Source organism: Galleria mellonella, unplaced genomic scaffold, assembly GCF_026898425.1.
Source record: "Galleria mellonella isolate WM207_F2 unplaced genomic scaffold, CSIRO_AGI_GalMel_v1 utg87, whole genome shotgun sequence".
Taxonomy (NCBI): domain Eukaryota; kingdom Metazoa; phylum Arthropoda; class Insecta; order Lepidoptera; family Pyralidae; genus Galleria; species Galleria mellonella.
The window spans coordinates 2,213,439-2,237,410 of NW_026442166.1; the positions used below are offsets into that span (position 1 = coordinate 2,213,439).

Consider the following 23,972-nt stretch of genomic DNA (forward strand, 5'->3'; position numbering starts at 1 on the left):
GTCCCATAAAAAAAAACAGACTTCAATTGTGACAAAAGCAGTTATTTCGATCTAAAAATCAATCTACTGAATCAATTTTGTATAGATTAGAATAGAATTTTATTGCTTACTGTGTACATACATATAGCAGTAACCATTGCTTTGGATTTGACATCGGTATCAACAGTTATACCCTATCGGGCATGCAACAGTTTGAGAACAGGTAATTATATTAACGTCGAAACATTCAAATACTATTACCATTACTTGATTACAAATAAATATGAAATAATTGACATTACAATTAATTGAGAAGATTTCTATGAGTTCAATCAAAGCGTATTCTTTCAGATAAAAAAAAATATTATCGAAATTGATTTACAATTGTCAGAGTTATGATGTAACAAACATAAAAAAAAAATACAACCGAATTGAGTACCTCTTTCTCTTTTAAATCGGTTAAAAATGCAAATTTTACCTTTAAAACTATTTTATAAGTATATTCATAGGGTGGAAAGGGATTGTTAGTAATGGAGACTGAGAATCCCATTACTAGCAATATACCCAACCAGGTCGACCTCCTCGCGGTTCCCCCTGGAAACTATCATGGTTAATTCTTGATGAATTCATCATGATGGGCTAACTGGCCTGTTTTCATTCTCATCTATCACCCTTCACTGGTGCTCCGCCAGCGTATCCCGTTAGCGCAGGCGGGGTTACTATACCATTTTCACACATAAAAAAAAAGTATATTCATAATACAGATAATGTATTTAACACTTGTGCTTATATTATTTATTTATTGCCATTCTAAGTTGTATAAATAATAAAAAAAATATTTACTTGAAAGATATTTCCTTTCCGTGTAATAATACGTTTATGAAGAAACAAACTCATTTCAATAATAATGAGCCTGTTTCAAATACTCTTTTATTATCTTTTATATAGGTATTCGAATTTGTTATAATGTTATTTTTAAATTACTGCCAACGATCTGTATAGGAAAGAATAAGAAAGAAATAATATTATACTACAATTCACGAGTATGTGTGCACATATTCGTTTAAAAATAATAAAAACTGTACGCATTACATTCTCAACCGACTTCAAAATAGGAAGTTCTCTATTCGGTTTGTGTCGGTTGTATTTTTATTTTTAATGGATGATAATGGAATGATGACCCCGCCTGTGCTATCGGTATACACTAGTGGGGCACCAGTGAGAGATGATAGGTGAAGATGAATAGGCAGGTCAGTTAGCCCATCGTGACGAATTCAACGATAAATTAGTCACGATGGTTTCCAGGGGGAACCGCGTGGAGGTCGACCTGATAGGGTATATTGATAGCAATGAGGACTAATCTCCCCATTACCAACAATCCCTTCCCCCCTGTCGGTTGTATTTGTTTTCATGTTTATTCCCTCATAACTCCGTTAATTGTAAATCGATTTGGAAAATTCTTTTTTTTTTTTATCTAAAAGGATATACTTACAGATTGGTCCCATTGATATTTTATTAAAATCATTTCAGTAGTTTGATTTTTAATTTTAACACAAAATAACTGGTTTTATCATAGTTAAAAGCGGTTTTTTATAGAACACATTCTTAATATTGTTTTGTTAGTGGATTATACCATAACGTAAAAGATAGTATATTTTTACACAGTTATTCACGCGAGAAAAGCCACAGTAAACAGCTAGTATAGAATAAAATCCACCAAATTAGATATCGTTATATATCGATCGAAATAACTGGTATTGTTGTAATCAAATTCAGTTTTTTTATGAGACACAAATTTAAAAATCAAATTATTGTGTATATTGTACAATATTCATACATACATACATATCTGTCACGCCTGTCTCCAATCAATCTTCACTGATTGTAAATTAATTTTGATTACACTAGGAATCTTACTTATATAAAAAAAAAATGCCAGTATTAATTATATAATAAATTACTATCATATATAAAAATGAAAATAAGTTTGGTAAATTTGACAGATGATTAAAAACCTACAGAATAAAATAAACGACTTTATATTTTTTTATACAACTTAGAATGGCAAACAAGCTGACGACCAAGCTAATGGAAAGTGGTAACCGTCGCCTATAGATATGAGCAGTGCCATGGACATAACAGAGTATACTGTTACGCCCATGATACTCCCCATTCCTGACGACTCAGATGTTATTCCTTTGTACCTTGTAAATTCACACCATATCCCGCCCTTTAAACCGAAACACAACCATGCAAACAACTGCTTCACGATTGAAACACGAATGGGACAGAGCTACCCAAGCAAACAACTTTTGTACAAAGTCTGCCTTTAGTAAAATTATTATCATGTAAAAGAATTTATCAGAGATAAAAACTTCTTGTCCTGTCCTAATAGAATATCTATCTCTTTCGCTCTCATTAATGCCTAAAAGGTACATACATATGTGTTAATTTGCCCTATATTTGTCTATGTAGAATGAATCCATATGATAGTAAAATAATAAATAAATAAAATAAACTAAGTCCACAAAAATAACAACTATCAGTAGATATTAATGTAAATAATCTTGTATTATGAGAAATATACATACATATATGTACATTTCGTCATAGTCGTAGAACACTGACGGATCTTTATACGTAATATTTGTCAGATCCGTCAGTATTCTACGACTATGACGATTTAACTAAACTAAATACGTAATTATCACTTCATGATATTTGGATACCTTATTTAAATTAAATAATTAGAAATTGTGGGTTATTGTTAAATAATTTATTTAAAATTAATCGTAATCGGTAATATTCCTTTCATATTCACTGGATATACTATGTAAATCCGATCAACGTTTTAATTAACAGACCTATCGCTTCTATAGCATAAGCAATGTGCTATGTCGGCCATAATAAATCCTCTTGACGTAAGCACTTCCTATGCAATGTAAGTCCAGGTAAGTTATATAAGTAATTAATTAACCAATCTCCTGGTCTCGAACTAAAATATCCTGTAATGAGAAACTAGACAACATACATCCCGTGTCAACTAAAATAAACCCTTTTGACTTATTTCCTATGCATCTAAGTTCAGGTAAGTTATATAAGTACGAGTAATTAATTAACCAATCTCCTGGTCTGGAACTTATTTACCAGAGGGAGACTTTGTATAAAAGTCGATTTTGACTTATTTCCTCTGTCTATTCGTGATATATAACCGTGAAGCAGTTGTGTTTGCATGGCTGTGTTTAAAATATTGTAATGAGATATGGTGTGAATTTACAGGGTACAAAATAACTTACCTGAGTCCTCAGGATTATATAAAACGTAATTAAATAACCAATATCATGGGCGAAAAAATATTCTGTTATGTCCATGGTACTAAAATAAACCCTTTTGACTTATTGTCTATATCTAAGTTCGAGGTAAGATATCACTTTCCATCTCTTGGTCTCGAACTAAAATATCTTGTTTAGACAACATTCTAAGTTGTATAAAAAAAAACTTATTTCCTAAGCATCTAAGTTCAGGTAAGATATATAAGTACGAGTAATTAATTAACCAATCTCCTGGTCTGGAACTAAAATATACTGTTATGAGAAATCAGACAACACACATCCCGTGTCATCTAAAATAAAACCCTCTTGACTTACTTCCTAAATATTAAGTCTAAATAAATTGTCACTAACTCTATATAATATTAATTGCCACATAATAAAATCAATCATCTGGTCCTAAAACTAGAACACCCTGTGTCCCGATATGAGGGACCATGTTATAACGTCTGGGCAACGAGTGCAACCCCGAACGACTAGATTTAAGATAATTTTAAAAATAAATTGCTCCTTTAAAAACAAAAGCAAAAACGGTAGCCGAAAAACTTGGAGCCCTCTTAAAGTTAGGCTGTACTTCATACAAAGCATAACTTCTAACATATACGCCATAAGTGCCTACTATTTTTTATGCAACTTAGAATGGCAAACAAGCTGACGGCCCGCCTGATGGAAAATGATAACCGTCGCCTGTAGACATAGGCAGTACCATGGACATAACAGAGTATACTGTTTCGTCCATGATACTTCCCATGCGTTGTCATTCCTGAGGACTCAGGTGTTATTCCTCTGTACCCTGTAGATTCACTGCCATATCGCACCCTTCAAACCGAAACAGCCATGCAAATACAACTGTCTTCACGGTAGAAATACGAATGGGATATAGGTGCCCAAACAAACGACTTGTGTACAAAGTCTCCCTCTGATATTGTCCACCAAAAAAAAAAAAAAAACAAATCGAGAACCTTCTACATTCTAATGTCGCCGAATTGTAATGCGTGTGTTATTCGTTTGAGTTTTAATATGATTATTTATTCAACTTCATTGATCTTGGGTAAAACATGGTTTTAGTGTAATATTATTAAGTACAGACTAATCCGGCTTACAGGGGTATCTACCTTCAAATCCTATAAAAACGACTGTTTAAATAGCGGAAAACACGATGAACAGAAATATTTGACGTTTATCCTAATTTTAGTAATATCATAAATGTAAAAGTTTGTAAAAAATTATGGACGTTTACATGTTACAAGAGGGAGACTTTGTACAAAAGTCGATTGTTTGGGTACCTCTGTTCCATTCGTGTTTCAACCGTGAAGTAGTTGTATTTGCATGGCTTCGGTTTGAAGGGTGGGATATGGCGTGAATTTACTGGGTACAGAGGAATGACACCTGAGTCCTCAGGGATGGCAACGCATGGGGGTATCATGGGCGAAACAATATACTCTGTTATGTCTATGGTACTGCTCAGCTTGTTTGCGATTCTAAGTTGTATAAAAAAAAATGTTTGTAAGTCAATCACGCTTAAACGGTTGAATGGATTAGATTTTTTATTTTAATTTGTTATGAATGAGAAACGGAATTTAAATTGGTTATTCTTTCACCCAAAAACTACTAAACGGATTTACATAATTTTTTTTAGACAGATTAGGTAACCATATCTTAGATTACCTTATAGGACTTTTTATTCCAATAACGTTATATAGTTAGAATTAAATTAATATGAAAATTATCAGAATTATTTGTACGTTCATTTCTAAAATATGATATTATGAACAAACCTCCAAATTACATACAACTATTATGGATTTATATCTTATTATTTTAACTTTTTCTTTTTTTTTTAATAATTTTAAAATCATATTTTTTTTTTAATTTAAGCGCTACCTATTGCTTCACTGATACGTAGATTATGTAAACAATAAATTACAATTCATGTAATATTTGTTTCTGTAAATAGTGCACTGTTTAGTATGTAGCATTCTAGTAATTATAGACAATAGAAATAATTGAAAAATAAAACAATTATGTGACTGCCACCATTTTGTGTACACGAGGTGAACAAGATGGCGTCGAGTTCAGTGTTCAGATTTTTAATACTGCTCGCGGCTCTTGTATGGATTGTCGCTACCGAAGATGGAAGGAGACGGCGGGAACCGTGGACTAATGGAAGTTGGTTGTAAGTATATAATGTTCTATTTGCTTATCTTCACGCCAAATCCCCTAGAGGGTAAGAATAAAGTACAATAAAATATTGTGATTATTACCTTTATGATATCCATACTAACATCATAGAGAAGAAAGATTTTATTAAGTTTGTTAATTAATTTTGTAACATCTCATAAAACAAAATATAAAGGAGGTAAAATTATATTAAATTTTAGAGAAAATGATATCTTTTTTTTGTTTTTTTTTTTTATTTATCTACAGTCACAAGTTTCCTGAGAATACTGTCACACTTAACTTCTAAATAAATTTAAATTTAATTTAAAATAATTATTTTTTAATCTTTATTTATTTATTAATTTACAACATTGTGAATTATACCAACTCAGTGAATAACGTTAAAAATCATAACCTACCATAGAGTAGTCGATTTGGGGATTGCCTGAGTTTTTCTGAGTCTTGATTACATGTTAGTGATATCGATCGTATGTCTACGCCTGCTTAAAGTCTAGACGTGGACTCAGGTGCGAATATGAGCGGTAATAAAACCTACTTTATATCTTATGCAGCTGGGGATATCAACTATGTAAATGTAGTTTCGAAGTATATTTTAACTGCATTCAATAAACGTAAAGCACTCGGAGTGCTTACAATTACATTAATTTAGAATTACAATTTATCCTATGTATTCATTTTTGGGCAACATTTACCCACAATTTATTAAGAGTATTATAGTCGTGTCTTCTTTTTAAAAGTGAGATATTTTCTATTGTTTACGTGACAATTATCATCATGAAGAGAACTATTAAAATCAATTTACAATTGGTAAATATGTAACACAGAGGAGATACAGTCGAATTGAAAGTTTCCTCCATTTTGAATTTTTTATCGTTATAACCGGACAATAGCTACAATATGCTGATCTTTCATTAAAAATACCAACAATTACTTAATGTACATAGATATTAACAAAAATATCTATTAAAATTGAGAAAAAAAAAATTTATCATAGACAAAAAGGAGGTAAATATAAGTTAATTATTTACCTCTGAAGGAGTTCTATATATTTATATGTATGAAAAAAAATAATTAAAAATATATAACTATTTTAAGGACATACCTTCTTCTGCTATAAGTCGACGCCTTTTGTATCATTTCTCATCACAATTTAATGTATTTACTATTTTATAAATGGTGCAAATAAAGTGTAAAATAAAGTATAATAAATAAATAAGTCTCTGCACTATAGTATGGTCGTGCGTATATCTTGAGTTTTTTCTATAACAATACCGTTAAATTAGTCTGACAGTTTATTACCGTCATATTTATTTTATGGTGTCTTCATGTAATTTATAGTTCTCTCACAAGTAAGACAAATCGAACGACTGTTCCATTTATTAAAATCCATAAGACAACTATCAGGGATATTTAGATACATTCGAGAAACATTACCCTACTTTCTTTGGCAATCGTGTATTAAGAGTAAATAATATAATATTATTAAGCACTAATGATTCGCTCCGACTTTACACGGTTTTGTAGTAATGCCAACTTATCTAGACAGATCAGAGATTAGTATTTTATATTAGCTTTAATGGTGTGACCCAGCATAGAATAGATTACCCCTTTTTTTCCCGTGAGTGTTGTAATCGTAAGAGGCGACTGAGGGCGAGGGATGGGCTGCAGCTTCCCTCTTAAAACATATCTAAAAGCCTTACAGCGGTTTCCAACCCACTTGCCAAGCGTGGTAACTACTGGCAAAACTCCCCTTATAGGGAAGGCTTATGTTCAGCAGTGGACAGTTAACGGCCGAAATAATAAAAATTATAATAAAATTAGCTTTAATAAGCAAATTTTTGATACCTCTAGTTATATAACTGCAATTTTCTTAGGGATATCTTTTTTTTCCAATTAATACATAGCCAATCCGCCTGCCAAGTATGGCATCTACTAGCAAAACACCCCAAGGGGGAGAATTATGTTCAGCAGTGGACAGTTAAAGGCTGATACGATGATGATGATGATGATTATAAATGTGAGAGTAAGTTTACTTATTAACTCTTGGTGCCTTAAAGTCTCCACCAAATGTTATAAAATTTCACATAGTACCTCTTTGGATTTTTCTTTGACGAAGGACATAGGCTTTATTTCGGTCTATTTATTTCAACATATTCCAATCTTGTGGACAGAAAAAGTCTCTGATAAAAGCTAGTTTTATATATTTCTCAGCAGTAAAATTGGCTGTATTACGTAAGTATAGATTCCTCAAATAAATAAATTTGCATTTGTTTAGCCATGCCTATTATTGACAATGTAATAAAAATAAAATAGCAGTAGGGGGTCAAAATAAAATAAATAATACGCAGGTAACTACTTCTACAATGTTGTAGGAACGTTTTATTTTATTGTTATTTATGTTAATCACTATGCAAACACACAAATTGTGTTTATATTCGTTTTATCTGGGACTATAAACTCTAATAGTGTTTTTATACGTTCACTATTACACCTACTTTGTTGACTTTAATATTGTTGACACTCGAATTCTGGAATATTTACAAACGACTGTCAAAATTAGGAGCTCTTCAATTATTTCTTTACCACCGATTTCAAAAAGAGGTACGTTCGGTTGTTGTTTCGATTCGGTTGTATGCTTTTTTATCTTTGTAAATGCATAACTAACTAACTAACCGTCTTGGGGAAAAGGGTTGTTAGTAATGGAGACTAAGGATCCCATTGCTAGCAATATACTCAGCCAGGTCGACCTCCTCGCGGTTCCCCCTGGAAACTATCATGGTTAATTCCTGATGAATTCATCATGATGGGCTAACTGGCCTGTTTTAATTCTCATCTATCACCCTTCACTGGTGCTCCGCCAGCGTATCCCGTTAGTGCAGGCGGGGTTACCATACCATTTTCACCTATCAAAAAAAAAAGACAGCAAGTATGAGTTGTAGAAAGAGACGGGAGTTTTTTATTTGGATTTTTTTTTTATCATGCCAACTGTTAACTCTCCACTGCAGAGCGTAAGTCTTTCCATAAAGGGAGTTTTGCCAATAATTATTACGTTTGGCAAGCAGGTTGGCAATTGCAGCTAGGCTTTGGTAAAAGGGACGATGATGTCCATTCCTTGACTATTAAGTGAACTTTTATATTTCGATGTAAATTAATTGAAATAAAAATAACAGAAACATTACATATTAATGAAATAACTACCAAATTATACGAATATGTATTAATGTATAATTTATTAACACATGTCGCTTTGAAGTAGGCTGCTCGATTCAATTTTCTCCGACGATTTCGCCACTCCGTACAGCCAGAATTGGTACTGAAGCATGTTCACATTCGGACACACGAATGTCAAACTTATCGAGTCCTGTAATAAAGTAATAACTGGAATGATAACTTTTCAGAACCGATTTTAAAAAAGGTGGTTCTCAACACAACTGTGAAGTGTGGTATTGCAGGTGTTCATAGGCTACGGTACTACTACCACTTACCATCAGGTGGGCCGTATGCTTGTTTGCCACCTCAGTGGTATAAAAAAAGTATATTTTTATGTTTGTTACCTCACAACTCCGTCAGTTGTAAACCGATTTGGAAAATTACTTTTTTATTTGAAAGGGTATATTTACAGATTGGTTGCATATAAACTGTATCAAAATCGGTTTAGTAGTTTAATTTTTATATCAAAATAACTGGATGTCACTTTTTTTGTGGTACGCAATTTAGTTGTATTTTTTTTAATATTATGGAAACAAGTGTATATCGCTCCGCAAAAAAGCAACTTCGTAAATGCATTGATAAATGACGAGATTAGAATAGTTTATTTTAAAAAGAACTTAATGCTTAAGGCTTTTCATCCGACTTCAAAAAATGAGGCTCTCTCATCGTCAAAATACGTCAATTGTAAACCGATTTGGAAAAATCTTTTTTTACCTAAAACAATATATTAGTATTATATATTATGAATCCCCAGAAAGACTGATATCCCCAAATTATAGAAGAAATCTTTTATAAAATACTTTCTGGAGACATTATATTTTATGAAGATTCGAAATAAAAAATATCGAAATTAGTCCGAAATCTCACTTGCTTGGAAATCACCCAAGTGATCATCAGCCTTACCTGCATTATTCCACCGTGGTTGATGTAACCCTGACTCTCTGTACTGTCTACAAACAATAACACGTTGAATCCTGTGATCCAGTACTCTTCTATGTAGTCCGTTTGTTTATCTGATTGAAACTGTTAAAAAAAAAACAAATTAATAAACAAATCAAGTCACAATAACTATTAATCTATTGCAAAGATTTTATTTATTTTTTTATTTATTTTTTTATTTATTCTTTATTGTACACAAAAAATTACAACATATAATATATATAAAATAAAGATGTACAACAGGCGAGCTTAACTCTGTAAGAATTCTCTTCCAGCAAACCCTGAGTGGAAAGGAGCATTAATTAATTAATTATTATTAATTTAGAGCCATAATTTTAATATGCTTCTGTAAGAGGAGACATCATCGTATTTTCTAAGTCCATAAATAAAACGTATGCATAAATTCTGTAGCCGTTCCAACTTATTTAATCGTTCCTCTGTGACATCCAGATAACATACGTCAGCATAATCCAGAAGAGGTAGTAATAAAGCTTGGGCGAGTGTGATTTTCGTTTCAATGGGCAAAAATTTCTGGAAAACGTTTGAGAGAGTAAAAAGAAAAGTATAGTTTCCTACTTACTCCATTGATATGCTTACCCCAAGATAAGTTGCTGTCGAACATGATTCCATAATATGATTCCATAAGATTGTTAACATTGTTGTTTTAAAATTCGTCCAAAATAAGGCAGGCAAAGAGCACGGCTTATACAGCCTAGGTTCATAAATAAGGGGACAATTATTTCATTCGTAATTTATATAAATCTTCGTAGGAAATGAAAGCACTAATTGGCAACATTCACCTGTAATTTTACATTTACATCCGCCGTGTGGGTCCGGCATAGAATGGGCCACTCTTTCCCTTCCCGTGGTTGTCGTAAGAGGCGCCTAATAAAATTTTATGGTCGAGGGATAGTCAGTAGCGTCCCTCTTAAAATACCACTAAAGTCTAACTGCGGTTGGCACCTCGTCTGCCAAACGTGGCAACTACTGATAAAACCTCCTTATGGACGAGACTATGTTCAGCAGTGGACAGTTAACGGGCGATACATGTGTATCGATTGTTAAGTTGAGAGATATTTTTTAACTTTTTTAATTACAATACAGAAATAGCAAATACCACAATCCTATACAGCCATGCGTGTGAGAGAGTACTCTATCGTAGATTTCAATGTTATGTACATTGAATAATAAAAAAATAAAAAACTTACCGCACTTGGATAAGACAATGTGAGGTTGATATCTTGTTGTGGAAATGTCCATGACTTGGTTCCGTATATTAATAAGTCCTCGTCTGTCAACATATACAATAGATTTTTTAAAGCATTTGTAAATATTATTAAAAAATTTAAAAAATATATTAATCAAAAGTCTTTCTTCAAATAACGACATAATTGTTTTTTTTTTTTTCTATCATTTATATAACTTAGAAGAGCAAACAAGCTGATAGCCAACCTGATGGAAAGTGGCGACCTTCATATATAGACATGAACAGTACCATGAAGATTTTTTTAATGGGTGTAAATGGCATGGTGACCCCGCATGCGCTATCGGTATACGCTGGCGGGGCACCAGTGAGAGATGTTAGGTCAGAATGAAAAGGCAGGTCAGTTAGCCCATAGTGACGAATTCAACGATAAATTAGTTACGATCATTTCCAGGGGGAACCGCGTGGTGGTCGACTTGATAGGGTATATTGATAGCAATGGGGACTAACCTCCCCATTACTAATCCCTTCCCCCGAATACCATGAAGATCACAAAAATACACTTTGACATACGAAGTAATTACGTGTTAACGTAATTATGTGTTACGTGTATGGACTATCCCTTCCTTTCCCGTGGGTGTCGTAAGAGATGACTAAGAGAACTTAAAGGTCAAGGGATGAGTAGCAGCGTCCCTCTTTAAACATCACCGAAGCCTAACTGTAGTTGCCTGTTCACCTGCCAAGCATGGCAACTACTGGCAAAACCCTTCATTAGGGGGAAGTCTACGTTTAGTAGTGGACAATTAACGGCTGATAAAATGATGATGATGATGATGATACGTGATAATTCGTTTTCCATTAATCCCGTTCCCGTTTTCCCATAATTCCCGTTTAAAACCAAACCAATACTGTATTCTCTTTCAATTTTTGTCACTAATCACACCAATTTTTTTTATACGACTTAGAATGGCAAACAAGCTGACGGCCCACCTGATAGAAAGTGGTAACCGTCCCCTATAGACTTTTTCGCCCAGGATATTAATGGTTTAAGTGAAAGTTGTTTATTATTTTTCTATATATACATATTTACTTATATAATTATTTATTGCCATAATAAATATTGGTAGTTCTATAATATGATGATAATGTGTGATAATGATATGATAATGTGATGATAATTTTTATCATTCACAATCATTATCGTATACAATACATGAATGTATCGCGCGAGGAATCGTTTATAATATAAACCTAAATGTTTACGCATTTACGCATACGCACACACACATACACACGCACGCACGCACGCACACACGCACACACACACACGCACGCACACCCATACAAACACCTATGCATATCCAAACTCACATTCAATGTGACATATTTAAATGAACCCTGTTCGCCGCACTACAACTGTTAAATTTCTAGCTTTGACTTCCACGAGACAGGCTTTGCCTAGTGTGGGCTCATAGTTCTATTGTACTACAGGCTAATTTTGTTTAAGGAAAAGGAAATAAAGTTATTATAATGAAACAGTGCCTAAAAAGAAAAAAAAATATATATAAATACTCACTTTCGTGGTAGTCACTTAGACAGTAATATCTAAAAATTGTCTTGTACAATGTCGAATTCATTAATGTATGGCTACCAATCACTGCACTATTCTCATACAGGTCCTCTTCGCTCACATCGTAGTCATACATTACATATTTCTTCATACAATCCACACACGAAAACAACAAAAACAATAAACACAACTTTCCCGTCATAATTAACGCATAATTATTATCTCTTTTACAAACTATTATTTAATGTCAAAATTCAAAAAAAGAACAACGAATATCTAATTAATTTAAACACATTTTTTTTTAATTTTATTTTTTTTATAAATACTTTTAAATGTTATTATTCAATGTCGTTGAAAATTATACGTCGATGTGTAATAAAACATGATTAATTAAACGAGATTATATCGTATGTCATAATTAATATTGATATCAAATTTACAGATAATCAATTGGACGTTTTTGGGGATCCGTATATAATTTTGTTAAACATAAACCCTTTCATACAGTTACCCTTTTTTTTTTGTTTGTGAAAATTGTTGTGGCAATTTCAAAATGTCCGATCTTAATTGTTTATTATTAAAGCTCAAATAGCAGGTAGCATAATGTTATATGTATTAGTAATTCGTAAATTAATGGTAGTCAGTGTGTGTACGTAGCTCAGGACCATTCCTTATGGCAGCCTATGGGACAGGCCTATGTTCAGCATTGGCCGAATAATGGCTGAGATGATGATACTGATATCAGTATTTAGTTGTATAGTATAGACCAGAGGGAGACTTTGTACGAAAGTCGATTGCTTGGGTACTTCTGTCCCATTCGTGTTTCAACCGTGAAGCAGTTGTGTTTGTATGGTTGTGTTTCGGTTTGAAGGGTGGGATATGGCGTGAATTTACTGGGTACAGGGGAATAACACTTGAGTCCTCAGGAATGGCAACGCATGGGGGGTATCATGGGCGAAATAGTACACTCTGTTATGTCCATGGTACTGCTCATGTCTACAGGCGACGGTTACCACTTTCCATCAGGTGGGCCGTCAGCTTGTTTGGCATTCTAAGTTGTATAAAAAAAAATTTAAAATAATATACTCACAACTATAATTCCTAACAAGTAAGTGAGAGACATTTATCAAATATTCTGAAGAGCATTCACTTTAGACAAATTAATTAAGTTTGTTGTCGGCATTTTTGATCACCCGAGAGTTAGTCGATAATTTTAATTGATATTCAAAGATTTTTGACTTAAATCGGATTCGAACTGAGAGTATCTACGTTTGTAATAATTCATTAATTTATTAGTAATGTCAAAGAATATTTAACACTGATAAAATTAAATTACTATCACTTGATAAAGCAGCGCGTAAGTGCGAATTGCATATTTTATCATGGGTTCCTTACTTATTATTCTTATAAGTAAGAAACCCATGCTTCATCTTTGGATTGCTTTTTTATGCAACTTATAGTACACACACTACATAACTTACAAGTTGATGACCCACCTAATAGAAAGTGGTAACTGTTGCCTAAAAATATGAACAGTACTATGGACATAACAGAGTATACTGTGTCGCCAATCGTACTCTTCATGCGTTGCCATTCGTGAGGACTAAGGTTTTATGCCTCTGTAATTTCACTGCCATGCCCCACCCTTCAAACATGCAAATAGGCATGTAAACACGACTGTTTCACGACAGAAACACTAATGGTACAGAGGTATCTAAGTGAACGATTTTTGTCAATCGACTTTTGTACAAAGTCTTCCTCTGGTATATAGTTGGTTAAATATATAGTTATATAGCTTTTTTTTTAATATATATCCAGTAAAACTCTAATTCTGAAGGTCGTCCGGTAGGGATGATGGATGTATGTGTCACACGAAGGAGGAAGTAAATAAGAATTATATTTATACGATTATTAATAATTAAAATTGGGTTCTAAACAAAAAACAAATACTTGTAGCAAAGTTAGTTATGTTGATTTAAAAATGAAATTACTGAACATATTTTGATAATATTTCTATGAAACGAATTTGTAAGTGCAATATGCTTTTAGATAAAAAGTAGAATTTTATAAATCGGTTATAATCGGTTTAATAGTGAATTAATTATGAGGTTACAAACATAAACAAAAATACACCTGAATTGAAAACTGATCAATATATATATATATATATATATATATATATATATATATATATATATATATATATATATATATATATATATATATATATATATATATATGAAAACATTTATAAAAATCGGTGCAGAATTAGTAGAAACTCCCAAGGTCGATTGAACTAAAGATTGAAGTTGATTTTTTTTGTGTCAAAACAAAACAATGTAATTTGTTTCGCAAACTTGAATTAAGTGGTGTTATTACAAATTCAGCATCGATTTTGATGGCTGTTTTGTGTGAAAACATTCATAAAAATCGGTGCAGAATTAGTGGAAAATCCCAAGTTTGATTGAAGTAAAGATTGAAGTTGATTTTTTTTGTGTCAAAACAAAACAATGTAATTTGCTTTGCAAACTTGAATTAAGTGGTGTTATTACAAATTCAGCATCGATTTTGATGACTGTTTCGTGTGAAAACATTCATAAAAATCGGTGCAGAATTAGTGGAAAGTTCCAAGTTTGATTGAAGTAAAGATTAAAGTCGATTTTATTTGTGTCAAAACAAAACAATGTAATTTACAAACTTGGATGACCTCTAAAACTAGTCAACTTTACAATAACTCGTAAAACAGACAACAAAGAAAGAGTCTATTAACAAAAAAAAAAAAAATTAAAAACAAATTAAAATTTCAAATTAAGCCTACAACACACCATCCCGGAAACATTCTAACCTCAGCATCCACGCGCGTATTAATAATGCATCGGGAACCGGTTCTGAACACAGAGGGCCCAATATCCTTTTGATCTCAGATCAGACCCCTCATTAGGACTACTTAAATACTATTAAAAGCTATTATATTCACACCCAAACATTACAAAGATATATGGTTTTATTGAAAATATATATACAGAGTTGTTAATACGTAGTTTCCATGATTATTTAAAAATAAATTATTTATTACATATATATCGGATGGGGATAAAAAATAGCCTCCAATCTTCTTCATCTCAAGTAGTATCATAAGAATTTATTCTTATAATAGTATATATATATATATATATATATATATATATATATATATATATATATATATATATATATATATATATATATATATATATATATATATATATATATATATATATATGTAATCGGAAAATTATTGAATAATGTATTTTTTGTCGTTTCCGACAATTGTTTCGACTTCATACGAAAATCTTTTTCAGGGGGCGCTTTGAAAGTTTTAAGACTCGCATTTATCTTATGATAATTAAATCTAATGACGATATTTTGAGCCATTAATAAAATAAATAAGAGTTTTCAAAAAAAGGATTTTTCAAATTTTTAGTATAACAAGTATTATAAAAATTTTGGATTTATTTCTAACAAAGGAAATCTAAGTTATGTATTTATTAAATTAAACTTTTTTTATCAATAAAATGTAGTACAAAAAAAGGCCTAAACCTTTAGGACTTAATCTATAATCATATTGAAGATGCCAATTTTCATATGCAAAGCGTGAAATCAGAAATGAAATAAAATTTATTCGTAAAAACATAACTGTAGTTTCTTAACTAATATTACAGTTTTAAAAGAGTACAGTAGTTATGGTTTTAGAATCGGGCTCCTAAATAGGTTAATAAATAAATAAATGAATAAATAATTAAATAAATAAAAGAAATAAGTGTTTTCTAAAAAATATTTTTAATTTATTTACCAATGGAAATATTTACTTGCTTTCCATAAATAAGTCTCGATAGTGACTTTTCGTATACTCAGCTCTATATCATTCCTTAGCTTGCACCACTCCTTCAATTATAACGTTGTACCGGTTCCCTGAGTTCTCTTACGACGGACGGACAATTAATTTCTCTATTTTTATATAGAGATATTTATTATAATATTTTTTTTAGTTGTAGAATTGTCGTAAGCGATGCATGTTCTAATAAATAAGTGCTTTCTCCTAAATTATTGGTGACTTTTAGATAAATAACTCTAGCGAGCGAAGAGTTATTTATCCAAGTACATATATATTACTAGATTTTACCCGTGACTTCGTCCGCGTGACCAGGATATGTTTACGGTCAGTATATATATATATATATATATATATATATATATATATATATATATATATATATATTATATATATATATATATATATATATATAATATATATATATATATATATATATATATATATATATATATATATATATATATATATAGTGACTACCGCCACCCATGATCACCCACAACACTAACGGCATTGCAGGTTTAATTACGGCCTTTTAACAAGGAATACAAATCTTTCTTAAAGGTTATGTTGTCGTATCGGTTCGGAAATACTGCTACTGGAAGTTGATTCCAAAGAGTGGTTGTGCATGGAAGAAAGTGCCTTGAAAAACGCGCGGTGGAGGACCGCCACTCGTCCAGATGGTTGGGATGAAATTTTACATTTATGGCGGGTTGTACGATGGTGAAAATCAGCAGCAGGTATCAATCCGAATATATTTACTTTCCCGTGAATATTTTTAACTCATCATTCTACAGGTAGGACAGGCTTACAAACCCTCTTAAAACATCTCTAGTAGATGGAGTTAACAACCCTATTGCTAGTGTGGCAACTTTGTCTGGTAAAACTCCTTATGGTTAATGTCCATCGTGATTAATTCTTGAAATTATATAATAATAATTATTATTATTATATTATTTCAGCTAAGTTTTTTTTTTTGGAAAATGGCAAACAAGCTGACGGCTCACCTGATGGAAAGTGGTAACCGTCGCCTATAGACATGAGCAATACCATGGACATAACAGAGTATACTGTTTCGCCCATAATACCCTTCATGCGTTGCCATTCCTGACGAGTCAGATGTTATTCCTCTGTACCCTGTAAATTCACACCATATCCCGCCCTTCAAACCGAAATGCAAACACAACTGCTTCACGGTAAAAACACGAATGGAGGACAGAGGTAGCCAAGCAATCGACTTTTGTGTGTATACTAATAAATCAAACGATGTTACCATTCCATTCTCAACCATAAAAAATGCAAACATACGTTTAAAAAAGCAATAGATATATGGGCAATTTGCTAATTGAAAACTATAGGCGCTTATGTCTATTATTTACAAAATTATCTATTAATAATATTATTATTTATTATTATTCTTTCCAACGTGGAAATGCAGCAAGTCTCCTAGTTACCCTACCAGCTGGCAGTGATCTTGAGGAATTTTTTTTTATCTTTAACTATTTAAATTTATTCCATTAGAAACGTTTATTTAGATAGGTATCATGTGTAAATACACTGTATAATATTCTTACACTGTATAATTATGTTAAAGTGAATGCTGTGAATACCTATAATAGGCATGTGCATTAATATTGTATTGTATTTAATGTTTGTTATACCTATATGTTATAATGCAATATGCTGTTGGTGTTCCTTTAAATAAATAAATAAATAAATATAAATATATAAATATCATTTTTATTTACATTACTTTATTATGTTATTTCATATTCATTTTATGTGTTAATTTAATAATTTATTTTCTCTATTTTATTAACATGCATAAATTTATTAGGCTTTTTTGGATCGTTCGATCTTAAATTGTCTATTAATTCTAATAACCTATTTTTTTAATTTAAATTGATGATATTGGACTGATACTGCTACCGGTAGACCCTGGTGGGGCACCAGTCAGAGATAATAGGTGATTATGAAAGGAGGTCAGCTGGCCCATCATGATGAATTCATCAAGAATAAACCACAACTTTTAACGGGAGCCGTGTGGCAGTCCATACAGTGTAGTCCACGGAGTGCTAGCAATGGGGCTGCTAGTCCCCTCATAGTTCTAATCTATCATAATCATAGTCGTATCTTACTTTAAGGTCATAATTTTTAAATATCTTTACAGTAGTTAAATACTTATAAATTAAGAGTACCTATCAGATAACATATTTATCGAGCTTGCTGTTGTAAATCAAATCAGTACGATATCTAATTTGGTGGATTTTATTCTATACTAGCTGTTTACTGTGGCTTTTCTCGCTGTTAAAAGTATACTATCTTTTAAGTTATGGTATAATCCACTTACAAAACAATATTAAGAATGTGTTCTTTAAAAAAAAACCGCTTTCAACTATGATAAAGCCAGTTATTTTGACTTAAAATTATAAATAAACTATTGAATCAATTTTGATAAAATCTCTATGGAATCAATCTGTAAGTACCATATATATGGTATACTTTCAGATAAAAAATCCAAATCGGTTTACAACTGACTGAGTTATGAGGTAACAAACAAAAAAAAATACGATCGAATTGAGAACCTACTTCTTTACGAAGTCGGTTTTTTTTTGTGGGTGAAAATGGTATGGTAACCCCGCCTGCGCTAACGGAATACGCTGGCGGAGCACCAGTGAAGGGTGATAGATGAGAATGAAAACAGGCCAGTTAGCCTATCATGATGAATTCATCAGGAATTAACCATGATAGTTTCCAGGGGGAACCGCGAGGAGGTCGACCTGGTTGGGTATATTGCTAGCAATAGGATTCTCAGTCTCCATTACTAACAATCCCTTTCCCCCCTTACGAAGTCGGTTGAAAAATAAACTCTGTCAATGAGATATTTATAATTATTTTTTTATATATTAACCTTTCCTATAGAGGTAATAAAGTAATAAAGACAAGAGACTTTTATATGATAAGATTATAGGAAAATAGACAAGTGATCGATGATTTTACAGTAAATTTTACCATGCACCTGACCTGACCTTCACAGCCTTCAGCCGTCAGCTTGTTTGCCATTCTAAGTTGCATAAGAAAAAAGACTGTCTGGATAGAGTGGGGGGAAAGGGATTGTTAGTAATGGAGACTAAGAATCCTATTGCTAGCAATAGCTAGCGGTTCCCCCTGGAAACTATCATGGTTAATTCCTGACGAATACATCATGATGGGCTAACTGGCCTGTTTTCATTCTCATCTATCACCCTTCACTGGTGCTCCGTCAGCGTGTCCCGTTAGCGCAGGCGGGGTTACCATACCATTTTCACACATCAAAAAAAAATATACATCGAAATTGACTATGCATTAAAATTTTAATAAATAAATATAAATCTAGTCATAATTCATGTACCTACGTAAACAATTTTGTCTAATTACTGTCGCTTTATTAAAATTTTGATTTAATTGTCTGCAAAGTTTGCCCTTTCTCTGTCTAGTACATTATTCAAATAGTTTGAATTATTTGCTCCTTGCATACAAACGGCCACATTGTTAGCTTGTTATAAAATATACCTAATCTTTGCACATAACATAAAGAAATAAATACCTCGGTGTTATGTTTTACCATTACATTGAGGTAATTATTACCAATGTACCAGTTGCTGTGAAATCCCGGCTTAGAATAGGCCTCGTCCTTTCCCGTGGGTGTTGTAAGAAGCGACTTAGCGAATTTGACGAAGGATGGACAGCAGCATCACTCTTAAAATATCACCAAAACTTACCTACGGTTGACAACCCGCCTACTAAGCGTGGCAACTAAGGACGACCTCCGAATGGGGAGATAGAAGGGAAGAAACAGTATACTCTGTTATATCCATCTGATAAATCTCTTTCGTAAATGTTTTTTCATCCATCCTCTCCAAATGCCCAAACCAATACAACTTTCCCTTTTTGGTTTTTGTCACTACATCGTCTTTCTCTAATCACACTGTTTCTTATTCTATCTTTTAATTAATACCTCACATACTTCTCAGAGTTCTCATTTTTACAGCATTTATCTTATTTTCATGCTTCTTCTGTCGTACCCACGATTCACTTCCATACATGAGTACTTACTTACTTACTACTTCCTGAATTATGGCAAAGCGAGCTTTGATCGATATATTTAAAGTACTGAAAATTTTTTGGTGGTCGGTTGATATACTCGAATATACTTTTGCACTTAATATATATTATATTTTTTAAAAACCACTGACTTCAATTGTGGCAACACTTTTTTTTTATATAAAAACCAAACTACTGTACTGATTTTGATGAAATTTCTATGGTACCAATCTGAAATATCTTTTCCGATAACAAAAGTATTTTTTAAATCGATTTGCAAATGATGGAGTTTTGTTCTGAGACAACAAACATTAAAAAAATACGTCTGAATTGAGAGCCCATACGTTTTTGAAGTCGGTTGATAATTTTATACATATGAAGTGACAATTTAATATAATAATATAAATTTAGCAAATAATCAAAATAATAAAAGTAACTTTACCTAAATATAAATTTATGTTATTCGTAACAAAAATATTAGATAAATCATATTATATTGTTGGAAACTCCAACAAAAATTAATACTAGCATAAAAACTTTTTATTATATTTTTAATTACAAAAAAGAATAAATTAAAAATTGTCATAAAATGGGAGAATAAAAATTTTTATTTCTAATTATCTTTGGCCTTTTATATATTAAATCCATGTATCTATATTGAGTATAATACAATATTATAAAAAAAAAGTGGTTGTTTAATCAGAAAATAAAATTAAAACACTTAATAAAGTAAAAAAATAAATAAATATGTTTATTTTTATAAAATTCACTTAAAACAGTCACTAACAGTAAACAAAAACAACGAAATTTTAATTTTAAACATAATTATTTACTTATCCATATATCCACATTACATTGTTCACTTTTTCCCGTGATTATATAAAAAACCATTTGTCTGTATAGCGTACACTTCCACCCAAAAGTTGAAACCTCTAAACACAGACGGACTGTCCAGTTCGATCGTCACATACCTCTCGCCAATACCCCCGGCCTTGATATACGCTTCGCCCCATTTGTCTGCTCTCAAATCCAGAATCTTTATAGCATTGATAACTTCATTTCTCGTACAGTTGACTGTAAATGTGTCATATCTGATCCACACCGCCGGATTTTCTTGATGCACTTTGCTGTATATCAATTTACTTCCTATATCTGGATAGCCAAGGAATAAATCGTGACAATTCAATAAAGAAAATAAGGTAGATAAAATTAATAATCTAGAAATTGACTTCATTTTAATACGTTTACACTTTACGGGGTAATAAATCAAAATGTTACTTTAACATGAAAAATATAATAAAGTCTGGTCATCTGGAAAACTAATTAGCAATAAAGTGTTAATATGTCATCTATGAATGGAAATTATAATGCTGGTAATACATAACAGAATCATTGATTATAATGTATATAGAGGGAGCATTAAATGCCAAAAACCGTTTTAAAAACGATCAAACAGCTATTGGGTAACGCATCTTTGTTTCGTACTAATTATTTAATTGTTTGATAGAGTGTGCGAGTGAAGTAGTATTTAGAGAGGGATGAGAGGAAATTGTTAATAATGGGTACTAATGACCTTATTGCTAGCAATACAATTTATCAAGTTGACCTCCATGTGATCCCCCCATGATGGTTAATTCCTGATGAATTCATCACGATGAAATGATTGACTTGACTTCATTCTTATCCTAAAGGATGCAACATCCTTCACAGGTACCCCACCATTTTATATACCGTAAGCATAGACGGATGCATAATTCCGTCTTCATCCATCAAAAAAGTAATATAATATTTATTATGTAATAAACACAAATAAAGTTACAGTTTAGAGCAATAAAAATCACCAATTACATGAAGTTAAACTTTTTTTCAAAATGACTGTTTTTGCCGAAGCGTTTTTGTCAAAGATGCGAAGATTGATACTCCATCTAAATACAAATAATCTTTGAATACAATACAGAAACTAACCCAATATCAGTACCCAAACGAGTAACTCAAGTACGAAATGTTGACGTAACTTCCTCGTAAAATTAGATGTTCCATAATAAACATGTTAATTTTAAACGTCAATAGTTACTCAGAATAGTATAATGATCTCATGACTGTTTACAACACTGATCCCTATATAAATGATACTGTGACAAGATTTCATCATTTGTGAGTCAAATGTTTAATAAGACTGTATCCAAAATGTCAAGATTGGTTTTGAGTTGTTTATTTTTATCATATTTAGTTGTCATAGTGAAATCAAACGACATACGCCTCGGGTACGCATCGCCTCAGTCTAGAAAGATCTACAGCGAGATAAAAGAAGCTGACCCGGCCCTGTGGAAAAGGACGGACGATATTATTATCAATACGCCCAACAATGAAGTGATTAGTGCTGTCTTTGTCACCGATCTTAGGGATGATAAAAGTGGTGAAGCCTTTATAGAGAGCGGTGGTATTGGAGCCAAAAGTGTCACTGTTGGCTTGAAGAGTCCAAGTATATTGAGAGGTTATAAATTCGAAATCGAAGTGTATGCGAACGATCCAAACGCCATGTTTTATAGTAAGGGGGTAATTATTATGATAATTCACCATACCCCAGAAAATATTGAGTGATTAAATTATGTATATTGTTATAATTTATAAATAAAGTTTCATATTTTTATAATGCAGTTTGTTTCATTTATTTTATTTACAAAATCTTCCCTCTTAAGGAATGGAGATGGAAAACTAACTCCCGGCAGAAGCATTGTCGGCCGAGGTTCTAGGCTATATGGACAGAAACCGGCATACTATGCCGGCAGTATCTAAGAGCACGTCATTCTGCATTTTTCCTGGAAATGAGCCGCCTCAGAATCCCAACCCTCTGAGGTGTTTTTCCAGACTTTTTTTTATACAACTTAGAAAGGCAAACAAATGACGGCCCACCTGATGGAAAGTGGTAACCGTCGCCTATAGACATGAGCAGTACCATGGACATAACAGAGTATACTGTTTCGCCCATGATACCCCCCATGCGTTGCCATTCCTGAGGACTCAGGTGTTATTCCTCCGTACCCGTACTGTCGAGATATTTTCCCTTCTTTCTATACTAGCGATACGCCGCTAGGGAAATATATAAACTATATAATGCGCGTATTACGCTCCCTTTCTTTCCCGTGGGTGTCGTAAGAGACGACTAAAGGAACTACATGATCGAAGGATGGCCACGTGGTTCCCCCTGGAAACCATCGTGAACAATTCTTGTTGAATTCGTCACGATGGGCTAACTGACCTGCTTCATCCTTACCTATCATCCTTCACTGGTGCCCCGCCGGTGTATACCGATAGCGCTGGAGGGGTTACCATTCAATTATCATCCATTAAAAAAAAAGGTATGGGGTTCTGGAAAATGAGAATAGAAAAAAGGTTTCTTTACGATCGACAACGCGCACGTGAAGCCCCTAGTATTGCAGGCGTCCACGGGCTACAGTGACAGTTTACTATCAGACGGGCTATCTTGTTTACCAACTTAAAAAAGTTTGGTTTAAAAAAAATACATACATACTTATATTGTACAATAAAATGGAAAACAATATTTTACGACGACATTGAAGGTTATTCCGCTTAGTCTTTACACTA

The 23,972-nt window shown here is 32.4% G+C and overlaps 2 protein-coding genes and 1 pseudogene across 2 annotated transcripts in view; 2 read left to right on the forward strand and 1 right to left on the reverse strand.

Annotated features, from left to right (window-relative positions):
• Nucleotides 1-5,206: 5,206 nt before the first annotated feature.
• Nucleotides 5,207-23,972, forward strand: part of LOC113513688 (protein Wnt-5b-like) — a 48,722-nt gene continuing 29,956 nt past the window's right edge. The window contains exon 1 of the mRNA XM_052902074.1: nt 5,207-5,484. Coding sequence (XP_052758034.1) covers nt 5,372-5,484 — 113 coding nt within the window. The 5' untranslated portion in view covers nt 5,207-5,371. The remainder of the gene's footprint in view (nt 5,485-23,972) is intronic.
• Nucleotides 8,705-12,791, reverse strand: LOC113517702 (uncharacterized). Its single transcript, XM_052902077.1, has 4 exons — nt 12,419-12,791; nt 10,847-10,929; nt 9,603-9,722; nt 8,705-8,850 (listed from the first exon to the last, which is right to left on the reverse strand). Exons 1-4 carry the CDS (start codon nt 12,612-12,614, stop codon nt 8,722-8,724), a joined length of 528 nt encoding a protein of 175 aa, XP_052758037.1. The 5' UTR covers nt 12,615-12,791; the 3' UTR covers nt 8,705-8,721.
• Nucleotides 22,501-23,020, forward strand: LOC113523334 (uncharacterized; annotated as a pseudogene).